This window comes from Cherax quadricarinatus, unplaced genomic scaffold (genome assembly GCF_038502225.1).
Source record: "Cherax quadricarinatus isolate ZL_2023a unplaced genomic scaffold, ASM3850222v1 Contig5328, whole genome shotgun sequence".
NCBI classification, from domain to species: Eukaryota; Metazoa; Arthropoda; class Malacostraca; order Decapoda; family Parastacidae; genus Cherax; species Cherax quadricarinatus.
The window spans coordinates 8,644-21,498 of NW_027200354.1; the positions used below are offsets into that span (position 1 = coordinate 8,644).

General features: G+C 39.4%; 1 protein-coding gene across 1 annotated transcript; it reads right to left on the reverse strand.

Moving 5' to 3' along the window:
* Positions 1 to 3,200: 3,200 nt before the first annotated feature.
* Positions 3,201 to 11,964, reverse strand: LOC138851016 (protein O-mannosyl-transferase Tmtc3-like; the record flags this gene model as incomplete). The annotated part of the gene is given in 3 exon segments (XM_070081958.1): positions 3,201 to 10,410; positions 11,130 to 11,596; positions 11,770 to 11,964. Coding segments are annotated over 2 exon segments (612 nt in total), but the record flags the coding sequence as incomplete, so codon positions are not given.
* Positions 11,965 to 12,855: the final 891 nt, after the last annotated feature.

Below are 12,855 nucleotides of genomic sequence, written 5' to 3' on the forward strand. Positions count from 1 at the left end.
CTAGTATACTACGTCTATTTTGAAGAAGACAGTAGCTAAGGTAGACGACCTACATAACATGAAGTTTTAACTTAATAGCAGCTAAGGTAATGCTGGAGGTGTTATCGTTGTTTGGTGCTCTTTAATCTAGCAGGGGAGCTTTAATTTAACAAAGAGCGCTTAAATCTGGCAAAGGGTGTTTGTCAGTATCCCTCACACGGGGGCACTTTCCACTTAAGCAAACTGCATAATGTATATTGAACATTATGGGGGCGTTAGCGACATCCTGGAGAGCTAGCTGTGAATAGGGATTATTTTGCTAGATGTGGGAGTGATTGTTTACACTGACACGTTTAACGTGTTCACTAAGGCTTTAATGGTTCGCAACACACTGTTACTCTTGATTCACTCTTGATGGGACATGTACACATAACAGTGATTGTAGTCACCGTAGCAAGGTTATTATACTGTCGAGAGGTGTTTGTGTGTATATATGCTGATTATTATTATTATTACAATCAAGGGGGAAGCGCTAAACCCGGAGGATTATACAGCGCCTGGGGGGGTATGTGGAAGGCATTCAGGCTTAATTTGGGGAACTGGAGCATAGATCCAATTCCCTAAATCAAGAGCCCCTCACCAACATCAAGGAACCTTCCTTGAGGGGATATATATGCTGAGAGTTTACTTTGTTCCTTGTTTAAAGGACTGAAGTACGCTTGACTCGTGCTGCATACGTGACATGCAGCCTCTATGACCCTTGTGTAGTCGATAGACTTTAATTAAACATAACCTACCAGCGAAGCACCGGAGGTGAAACACAAACCAAACCTCTCATTTCTATGATTGTTTTTTTTATCAGTAATATTGGTAGAAGAGGGAACGAAACGACCGGTGTATGACAGGCACATAAACAGCATTTCGATCATGGCTTTCTCTGAATGAAACATTTATAATAAAGGCTTACACTTCTCGTGTCTTTGTCATCCAATAATAATAATGTTACAATTGTCTCAAGCAGGTTCTTTGGTTCTTTTGTGAAGTCTACGCAAGTGTTTATCTTTTGTGTTTTGAAAATATTAAAAGAGAGAGGAGGAGCGCCTAAGTTTGTAACGCCGTTAAATATTAGCGTTGAAGATTCGAAGCGAATCACAAGAGACCTACACAAGTTATTACATAGAAACTAATATATCCTAGGTTCTTCAGTAAAACTTGCAAAGTATAACATACACAGCCCAAAACAAATTCAAGCCTTCCACTAAGAAACATTATCTTTGTAGCCAAACTGAAGTGGCATTCTCTTCATATCTGAGAGACGTATCCTAAAATACACCTGCACGTTAAGTTTCATTATAAAATTATCAGCGTTGAAGGGTTGATGACAATCGGTTGAATCACTCGGAAACTTATCTTCTAAAAACCAGTATTTCAGTTTTTCCAGTACCGTAAAAAAAAAAATAGAAAATTATGACCTACACACAATCCAAATCTTCCTCTAAAACTGACCAGCATTTAAAATTTAATTAAGTTTTAATTAGGTTTTGGGTACATAATCCATTTTTTACAATGGTTTTGAGGATACACATGTTGTATACGTAAAAGTACATTATGTAGATTTAATGTAATATAACCCAGCAAAGTTAAACGCTGGGACGTATTCCTGATCAGAAGAGACGTTATCCAATTATTTCATGGAAAACAGCTTGTTTAATAAAGTTGGCACAATGAAACTTAGTTTAGATCAAAATAAAGCTTAGTTTGAGGACTAACATCACTAAAAGTTAGCTGACCAGAAGATATAATAATCCTTATTTCTACAAGTACTTGTACAAGGTATACAGACCTAGCTGACATCAATGACATACTACTTTATAGAAAACCCCTGATTATGCAGAGCATTTCGGGCAAATTAGGTTAATTTTGTCCCCAGAATGCAACTCTTACCAGTCGGCTAACACCCAGGTGCCTATTTTACAGTTAGGTGACCAGGGACAGCAGGTGTCTTAAGGAAACACGTCCTAATGTTTCCACCCGTACCGGGATAGAACCAAGGAACCCCAGTTATATAACATCGCGAAGGATGGGTTACATCTGCCCTATAAGGTGGAGAAGAAGGAAACGATATCTTATATTTTTTATTCCAGTTTTTGAGTCTGGTTTCCATTCAGTATTTAGATTTAGACTGTGTCCCTTGACATTAAGCTGTGGTACCACTTGACACCACTGTGGCAGCCCCCTGAAACCGGGGTCACCTTAACGCGGTGGTGAGGTTTGATTGATTTGTCCCTAAGGGTAGATCGCTACAACTTACCACAGCGTGTTTGCCTAAGAACTCAGCATCTCTTTCGGCATAAATGGTCGTGATATTTCCCATTTCGACTAAATTTGCTAATGCGGCCACTGGCAAGGAATTAATTATGGGTATAGATTGTGGATTGTGACAAAATACTTTAAATAATTTATTTACGTAGTGTTTATGATCTTAGTGTAAAATTCCTATAAGGAACGGAATATGTTTAAAGCAGTTAAGTGCAAATGGTTCTGGTGCTTTGTAAATAAAATTGTTTGGTCGCTGTGACACCAATGAGCCCTGTTGGGCATCAGCGCGGCCTTTGTACCAGCTAGCACCAGAGTGGCTTGTTGAGCATCCGCTTGGTCTGTTAACCACCGTTGAGACCCATAGTATGGCCGCTGTGTGACCTCAGGATAACACAAGTCCATGTAACTTACGGAGCTGCCTACTCCCAGACTTTTAAGAGGGATACCTCGAGCTCTTAATCCAGGTAATTAGATCTACTCTTCCTTGAATCAAACCATGTTCCTTTTTTTCCCAGGCGCTACTTGGGCTTGAGGGGTTTAGTGTAAGAATATACGCATCTAGCACCAGGATTCGTCAGTGCCACTTGTGCTTACCTGTTGATAACAGTGAGGCAACATTAATTCTAGTAAAGTATGTTGTGGGTCGTGAAATAGAATTGTGACAAGCCTTGCATCATTTCAGTGATTGTTACTTTGTTCGTCAATATCAACAAAAAAAATCTGATTAGAACGATATTTTAGTGTTTGTCCTCACCCGCGTGTAAATCCGTAGGGATCACACGGCGCCTGAAGAATTGAAGATTTGATAAGACTAAGGGAAACTCTTGGATCAGGAGCTCTTCACCAGCATCAAGGCACCCTCTGGGGGAAAAGCAGTAGAAAGATAGGGTAATGAAACGCCATTCGAGTAGATGATTTGTGTATTGGAGTACAGTATCACAGGCAGGACAGACGGGAGAGTCGTGAGGACACTTGAGGACTCCGGTGTCGTTGCCTCGCAACACCTGGGATGCCACACTTGTTTCCATGAGCATACCATAGTCTATATTTGTGTGTCTTCAAACCCAACACAACAAACACACACACACACACACACACACACACGGCAAGTGGAAGCCGCAAAGGACTTTGTATAACACAATTTTCTTCACAGTTACTAGGTATATTAAAATAATATTGGCTGCAAAAATTAACGTTTTTGTCCTGTGTGCTTGAGCGGGTGCTGCAGTGGGCGATATTGCCGAGGTCGTCAGCGGGTACCAATGGAAGTCAGCGATACCGGCTCCATTATTCGGCTTTTTTCCCAGGCGTGCTTCGAGGGAGGGGGATCCGGAGCCTGTAGACCAGGATGGTACCCGACCTTTCTCTCCTCACTATGACTTGGCTCACAGACTGGTTGGTCTCTGGCTTGCCGTTACAGTATATATAAAAAATGAGAGATCACCGAAGATATTTATTTCAAATCTGTCATTATCGTTCCAGTAAACGTAAAATCAAACCATGAAAAACTGTCATCTACTAATTTCATGCACGGCAACAACTACGACTTTACTCAGATTTCATATACAACATAATTTTAAATATATATATTTATATTTATATGTATATTTCGATGAAAATATTTTTTTACAAAAGAAATCACAACCTGTTTTAAACAGGAATCACGACAAAACTTACTATAACTTAAAAACCTCAGCATTCGCGTTTCGCTCTTCACCATGATATGGTTACAGGAGGACTAAGGCAGACAGAGGAGGAGAAAAGACCATTAGTTAGCTCACCGAGGTGTCGATTCCGAATGCCGTACTGTACACAAAAGGGAAGAAGAAAAAAAGGACACGTTGCAGAAGCAGCTTTTATTTCCAGAATGTTTCTCTCTGTGTAGAGCTTCATTACTTTGACTTCACAAATCTCAGAACAGGGTGAAACGTTGCCCCAATAAAAGCTTTTTCTGCAGGGTTACTGACCAAGGGTGGGGAGCTTATTAGTATTGCTATGGGCGACGTGAACAGCATAGATCCAAACTGCGTACTTTCCACACCAAGGAAGAGAAGAATAATGCATCAGAAAATCTTGTATTAAGACAATGTTTCACTGTGTGTAGTTTTAAAAGCTTCATAACACACTACGCAGCGAAACGTAGTATCAACAAAAGATTGTTCTGAAAACTTGTGTGTACGAGATTATATATATATAATGTCGTGCCGAATAGGTAAAATTGGTCACTTACCAAGAACTCGTTTAAAATGGTCTTTTCTAAAATTTTCTTTTGTGCTTTTAAAGATATATTTTTTTCCATTTATGTTAATGTAAAAATTAATAATTTTGTACCAAAAGACCCACAGAAAAACTACCTAACTTTAATTTAGCCTAATCCAACTAAATATAATTTAGCTAAGTTTACAATAATTTAATAAATGAACACAATGAAATATATCTTTTTAGTTAGGTTCAGAATGATTTTTGCGAAATTATTTCGTACACAAATTTTCACTTGCCTTATTCGGCAAGAAGAGCGTTGCTATATAAGCCAAAATAGTAAGTTTTACCTATTCTGCACGACATACACACAATATATATATATATATATATATATATATATATATATATATATATATATATATATATATATATATATATATATATATATATATATATATATATATATATATATATAATATGGCTTCCGTCTCCCCTACACACTGAAGCCGTGGTCGACACCAGGAAAAAATGTTAAGGAGTAGGAGGAGAGAAATATAACGAGGAAGACGTAATGTCATGCAAACATATGATAAAACTTTGACATACGCACAAGATGGAAGTGATCTATATCCACATAGTTGAAGTTGCACCTCAATATGGGCATTTAGGTTGCAAATTTTTTGGCAAGAGTTATAATGAGACAGGAGAAAAACTATGTGTGGGCTTAGTTTACAATTTCGTTCGAACATTTTGAAATAATGAATTTATGTTGTTAGCAAAAGTTTGAATGATTGAGAAAATTAACATATGGTAATAACTTACAATTTTTTTTTGTCAGTGCACGACTAGTTAAAATAGCGAGCTGTATAGCGCTTGATTGTAATGTATGAATAAAAGGCACATGTGCAGTGCAAGCTTTTATTGTTGCAATGCATTACTCTAAGCAGAGCTTTACCACAGAACTCCACACAGAGGGAGACACTGTTAGAATTAAAGCTTCCTTTGAACCAAGTTTTTTTTCATCATTACTCTCAGTAGTATATTTTCACAGTTCGATTATAATGTCATATGACAGTACCTAACTTTCTTTAAACCATAAGGTAGGTCAGAATGTCAGAATTGTACACAGTAATTTATGTAGCAGAAATAGAGTAATTTTATATTTCCTGTCTTAAGAGGGCAACAGTTTCACACAAATCATATGTAAAAATCATGAGCTTAATTTAGCATTTAAAAATGCTATTAAGGCGCATATTTGAATAAAGGAGATGTATGGTATTTTATAAAGGGTCATCAAAGGGCAAACTCGTCAGTTCCTTGAAATTAAACAATTCTATGCTAAGCTTAGAATACGAATTTATTTTTTGGCCGCCTTTAGGCTTGAAGATTGTATTGATAACAGAGCGTAAAAAAAATCAAAACTGGTTTTTAATGAAGCCCCCCCCCCTAGTTTTTCTCCCGTACCTGTAGACACAGTATGAATGACACGACCGAATAACGGGCAGAGCCACCCGTGAATAGTTTAGAGAGGAGTGGAAGAGACTTCAGTTGGGTCGGTAAGAGAGGAAACTGAAGGATGGATGGAGGGGGGTTGGGGAAAGAGGAAACGATACACACATTGCCTACGATCACTGGAACCACCAAGAGGAGAACTGGGAACATGGAGTGTATGGCATAGAAAAATATCATAGAATTTATGAAAACTTGATATACAAACATTTTTTTTTTACAATACCATTTCAGACATTATCCCAAAAAGGCACCGCTGAAGGTTTAAAACATCGTATTACACCATGACTTGGGTTTGTTTAGTTTTATACAGCTCCGGAGGCATCCCCTCCGTTACTGCTGCACCGACCAGGTAATAGTTATATACTTTTAGCGACTATAGAGTAGCAGCGGTTCCCACATCCTCTCACACAAATTTAGAGCTACCTTCCCTAGCCATGCAATGAAGCGGAAAAGTCAAAATGGCTACTCTTGAAAGATCATTGCAAGAGAGTGTGGGAAATGAACATCAGTTTATACAGTGAAACATTTGTCACGAAAAAAATGAAGTAGACTAGCTAGACACTATAATATACAGTCTCCAGCTAAATTGTGTGTTTTCACTGTCATATATCTGACATGAAGCACGTTTTCTTAAAGGATGTTTTCTAAAATCATTACTATATTAAAGTTCTCTGCGAGTTGATGAGACTCTTGTCACACACTGTGACTTGACACCTTGACTTTGCATCCACTCCCAGTATGATACATTCCTAGGGTAATACCCCCCTTTCATTTAGTTATATATATATATATATATATAATTGTGACCACGAACGAGTGGTATTGATCAGTAACAACACTGCACTAGCCAAGGACTCGGACCCATGCTGCTTTGGCCTGCCTCATGATGGGCGAAAGCACATGACGCCCTTATCCACTGGACCATACGATCCTTAAGAATAGCGCATCCAGCGGCACTGAATGTTGTACTCGCTACCCAAGGACACACGATGGTGTGGATGACTCTAGGCTAATTTCATTCTAGTCCCTGTTTGGTGTACTAGTTCAACAAGCAAGGATCGTATGGTCCAGTGGATAAGGGCGTCATGTGTTTTCACCCACCATGAGGCAGGCCAAAGCAGCATGGGTTAGAGTACTTGGCTAGTGCAGTTTTGTTATTGATCAATACCACTCGTTCGTGGTCATAATATATTATATAATGTCGTGCCGAATATGTAAAACTGGTCAATTAGCAAGAACTCATTTAAAATTAAGTCCTTTCTAAAATTTTCTCTTATACGTTTAAAGATGTATTTTTTTTCATTAATGTTAATGTAATTTTTTTTTAATTTTGCACCAAAAGAATCTTAGAATACTTACCTAACCTTATTATAACAAGAACAATTTATTTTAGCCTAACCCAACTATATATATTTAAGATTTGTTTACAGTAATTTAATACTAAACAAGCACAGTGAAATATTTTTTTTTTCGTTAGGTTCAGAATGATTTTGGCGAAATTATCGCATACATAAATTTTAGCTTGTCCTATGTGGCAAGATGAGCGTTGCTATTTAAGCCAAGATCGCAAGTTCTGCCTATTCGGCACGACATACATACATATATATATTATTGTGCCGATAAGTAAAATTGGTCAATTAGCAAGAAATCTTGTAAAATTAAGTCCTTTCCAAAATTTTCTCTTATACGTTTAAAGATACATTTTTTCATTTATGCTAATTTCAAAATTGATAATTTTGTACCAAAGAATCAGAAAACTTGCCTAACCTTATTATAACAAGCGCAATTTAATTTAGCCTAAGCCAACTAAATATATTTTAGATAAATTTAAAATAATTGAATCACAATGAAATATATTTTTTTCGTTAGGTTCAGAATGATTTTTTGCGAAATTATTGCAGACAAATTTTCGCTCGCCTTATTCGGCAAGAAGAGCGTTACTATTTAAGGCAAAATAGCAAGTTTTACCTATTCGGCACGATATATATATATTGTATATATATATATATATATGCAAAACAACCACGGGGGAGTAGAATGATAGCTCTAGGCCTTTCGTGTTGGAATCAACACATCAGGAGCTTGCAAAATTGTAGAAAAGAGGAAGGTGTCCAAGCAAGTACGTTCCCAAAGGACGTGTTCACTGGAGTTCCTCTGGGAACGTACTTGCTTGGACATCATCCTATTTTCTGCAACTTTACAAGCTTCTGATGTATTGATTGCAACACGAAAGGCCTAGAGCTATCATTCTACTCCCCCCGTGGTTGTTTTGCATCCTGTATCGCGTGGTTTGCGATATTTTCTATATATATATAAATGGGGTCCACCTCTGGTCTAAATTGTGGGACCCATATATATACACACACACACACGTGTTTAATTACAGCATAAGAGTGGATGCAAAAATAATTGCAAATGTGAATCACATGCCAAAACTTTACTTCTTTCTTGCTGTGCCTATGTTTATGAGGAAGTTATATAATTTTCATTCCTTACAATCACATACATCCAGAGAAGAAGACATCAATAGGAGAGAGTTAATAAGGTGAGGAATACGATTTATAAAGATTATCTCTATTCTTTCAGCTCAAGCTTGACGTAGCGTATTTACACCTGCAGGCCCTAGTACAGTGGCAGGTGGCCACCATCTTTCTGCCTTCCACGATGATTCTCCTTGCGCGCTTTTCTCCACAAAACTATTAAAAAGTATGTTCCAAGAATGAATGTGTGCGCGTGCGTCCAAAACTACTGATTACAACTGGACTTCAGTCCACAAGCAATACTAGTGGCCTCAACACTGGCAGGAAAGGAGTGTCTTTATTGGTAACACAAAACCCAAGATAACGCAAGTAATGTCTCAGATAGGGATGACAGCCATTTTTATTATGCTTTGTTGTACAGGTTTCAAATCTGACACACTCAAATGTCTGGGTTTTAGATAGAACTACTTGTTAAAGAATCCTAATTAATGATTAGGAGATCAGGTGTTATTAGATATATATAAATAACATCTTTAATCAAGAGGAAGAAGATGGAAGATGAGATGCTATGAAGAGCTTCCTGTGTCGATCTAGTGAAAATAGAACCGTAGCATCCATTGATGGGGAATCCCCTCACAGCTGGGACATAAACAAGCAACTCTCGCCAGTGTCCCAGTCTCGCTCACAATTCTTAAGGATAATAATAATGATACTAAACAAAGCAACAGACGTGATAATTACCTTAACCATACCAACATATATTTAGCAGTTGCTGATTACTTATCACGTTCACAGTTAACAGAAGGAAGTATTATAATTCTCAAGCTGAAGTTACCCCGCCTTATTTATCAGTGTGTTTCTTGGTACTTTTTATATTAATATGCCCCTTTTCTCCCTTCTGCAACTTATATTCCAATAAAAAGCATTATAGGTGTAATCTGTGTTGACAAAAACATCTTTATCGCACCCAATATTATACACCAGTCACTTGAGCTTCCAACACCCATTCAGCCAGTGTATGTCTATCAGTGTCACGTAGATCGCATTATGATTTACAGAGTGCTGGCTTACCGGGTGCTGAACAACCCAGGTTCTGACGTACTGGACACTGGTCGTCAAGGCTAGAGCTGACTTAGCTGTGGTACACCTCATCGAGGCGAATACTTCAGTTACACAACTCGAGCTACATATCCGAGTTCATCAGCATCCAGTTTCTCTTATCCTAGGACGGCAGGGAGGAACACTCGGCCTTTCCTAAACATGACTGCGCTAGTCAGTTCTTTCTTTGCTTTGGCTCTTATCACTTTCTATTGCTAAACATAAATTGCACAACTTTGTCTTCACTACTCACATCTTTGTCCTCACCACTCGCATTAGTTCTGGGGAGAATGTATTACTCCTCCCCCCCCCAACTGTAAATTCTGACCAAGACACGCTAGAGGCACATTGTTTATCAACTTCCACACACCGTTCTATTTTATACCCCCGGAAACCACCTCTTACTTTTATTTTATGTGAGTTACATTCTTGTATACAAAAGCCGCTGCAAAACTTTGCGTCTAATTAGAAAATAATTAAGCAAATTATATTTTTTTTGAACTGCCCTTTGCTTTTTTTTCAAGTTTGTTTTAATTTCAGAAAGTACGTGAGAGGTGGGGGTCCCTGGAGATCAGGGTCCGCATGTGGAAATAGTGGCCTCTCGTGGCCCAGGTGCGCCGCGTGTCCTCTAGAGCTCCCCGACATCCATGTCCTAAACTGGAGGTGTGTAGTGGACGTCCATTGGCCACACCACTACGGATGCCCTCCGGCCACACCAGTTTGGATGATCACTGGCCACACAAGTATGAATGCCCATTGGCCACACCGGCGTAGCTGCCCATTGGCCACACCAGCTTGGACGACCACCAACCACTTAAACCTGTAAGTGAGACACTGTCAGTTTTGTTGAGAGGAGTGTCGCAGATATCTTTATATTCAAGGGAAATGGCTTAGTAAACCTTTCGGGGTCATACAGGTTTAATCAAGTTTGACCCAAGGAAAGGCAGAGTAGCTCTAATTCTAAGTAGTGGTTTTGACCATTTGGATCAAGAGCCCTTCACCAACATCAAAGCACCCGGTCTTAAAAGTTGCTCTAGTCAGTTTTTGAAAACCCAGGCTGTGGTGGCAATGTGGACTGTGTGCTGCTTCACGACGGGCTGGAGTTTTGAGACTATGACCGCGGGTTCAATCCCGGCCGGGGGTATGGTTTGTGTGCTGCTAGCACAAACAGCCTAACTGATCAAGCCTGGTCGGGCCACAGGTGGCTATGACCTCTGGAATCTACAAGAGGTAACCTCTACAAGATAAGGAATGCAAGTGTTAGGGCTGCTGAAAGGACTGGAGTAAATTAACTAATGAAAATAGGACTGAAATAACTTTAGGTAAAGAATTAAAATAATTGCTAGCAATAGACATGGGGTGAAGCTTCCTCAGGATAACGAAGAGGTAACTCCAAAGGAGAAGATATAGACTGAGAGACAAGCGTATATCAATAGTTACATTTAACTTGACATTAGCATTATCCGCTCTTGACGAGCCTACTTGCCCTATCGACACTTCGGAAGACCTCGTAAACAAAAGGTCTGGGAAGCTACGCACCTGCTAATGACTGAAGTACCTTTGGCATGCTTGGCACCGCTGGCCGAGTCTTATGATAGGGTATCACTCGCATCATTCTTTAACCTCGCCTCCATCATTCGAGCAGGTTCTTTCTCTTTGCTATCACTAGGTTTAGTTATAAAGACTGTCTTTTTAGGCCTATTGGTACTGGCTTCACTGGCACCCTCTGTGATATCACTACCATCTGGTAAAGTGGTGGCTGCTGTCCGTTCACTCTCCCCACCCACTGACTGTTGCTGTTGCTGCTGCATTTGGGATACTTTGGCGAGGCGGGTTCTGACAATCTTGAGATGCCTAAGGATGTAGTCCTCATGAGGAGCCATGAGATGGGCACGGCTGAGGCAGGTTTCTGCAGCCAAGAGCTCCCCCCTTTCCACGTACACCACACACAGGTTGTGTAGTCCTTGCACGTTGCCAGCATCCACCGCCAAGATACGCTCATAGCACTGCGGGCGAAGAAATTACCCATAAGTTGTCACGATAGCCATCCCAAACTGTGAAATCTTTAGAAGCAAAAATAAAAAAAAAATCCCAGTTAATGCTATGATCACTGTCCTATAATAGAATTGGACTGAAAATTCCACATTAAACTTAGAATGTCAGAGTTACAGAAGGGAACCTTCTCTGCAGCATCTAAGTCCTTGATGTTGTTGATGTATATATCTCCCAAGAGGATGAGACCCTTGACGTGGTCTGGGTGATGCTTCACTAACTGGTTGAGGAAGGGTGCCGCCTCCAGGGGCCGGAGATCGTCAGTCAGGAGCAATGCCAAGTTAAACAGCGCAGACCGAAAATCTTCTTTTAATTCGATTGCCTGCAAGTAGATAGATGCACAGAGTGTAGCATACTGTGATACATCAGTGAGTGTCACATTTAGCGAATCTAGAAGAACCAAGGGCAAGATTTTAAAATAGGAATAGTTTTAGGGTACACAAAAATAGAATTCTAAGAGTAACCAAGATCAGTATTCAAGATTATCTAAGGTAAGATTCTTCAGTTTCCATGGGACCTTGATGTCAGTGAATGACTTCTAACCCAAGGATTTGGAGCTATACTCCCTTTCCTTGGATCAAGTCTTTATCCCTCATGAATATAATAGTCTATATCCAGAAGAATCTAGAAGAGCCTAAGTCAGGAGGTATAGTGTTAGCATGCCAAGGGAATGATTCAAGAATAGTCATCCTAAGATTTTTACCCCATGCTACAGGGAAAACATGCTACCAGAGGCAAGATTCAGAGGCAGCCCAGTCAGCTCGTCCTTAGAAATATTTAAAAGTTAGAGTCTACAGTAAGGAACAAAAGTCTTGGATTGCGAAGGGCATGATTTATGTGTAACATCTGGCCATCCTGGACTGTTTCCCTTGCCATTTCATTACCTCTCTAAGAGCTAACCGCAGAATCCTGTGCCTGGTTACCCTAGAAATTTTACTCTGTTTCCCTAGAATCATTAATCTGCAGTCTTGCCCCTGGATGCCTTAACATCTTTATCCTAGCCACTCTCGAATTTGCCCCTAGCAAACTTAGAATGTTACAACTACTGTAGGTGAAATAATTTAGCACATACAGTAGATACACTATAACATTAACTTGGGCAAAACAATGTGCCAAATTAAAATACTATAAGATTTACAACAATGCCGCTGTACTGGACCGCTGTACTGGACAAAAAATTATAAACAACCATACACACAAACCACAATAAATT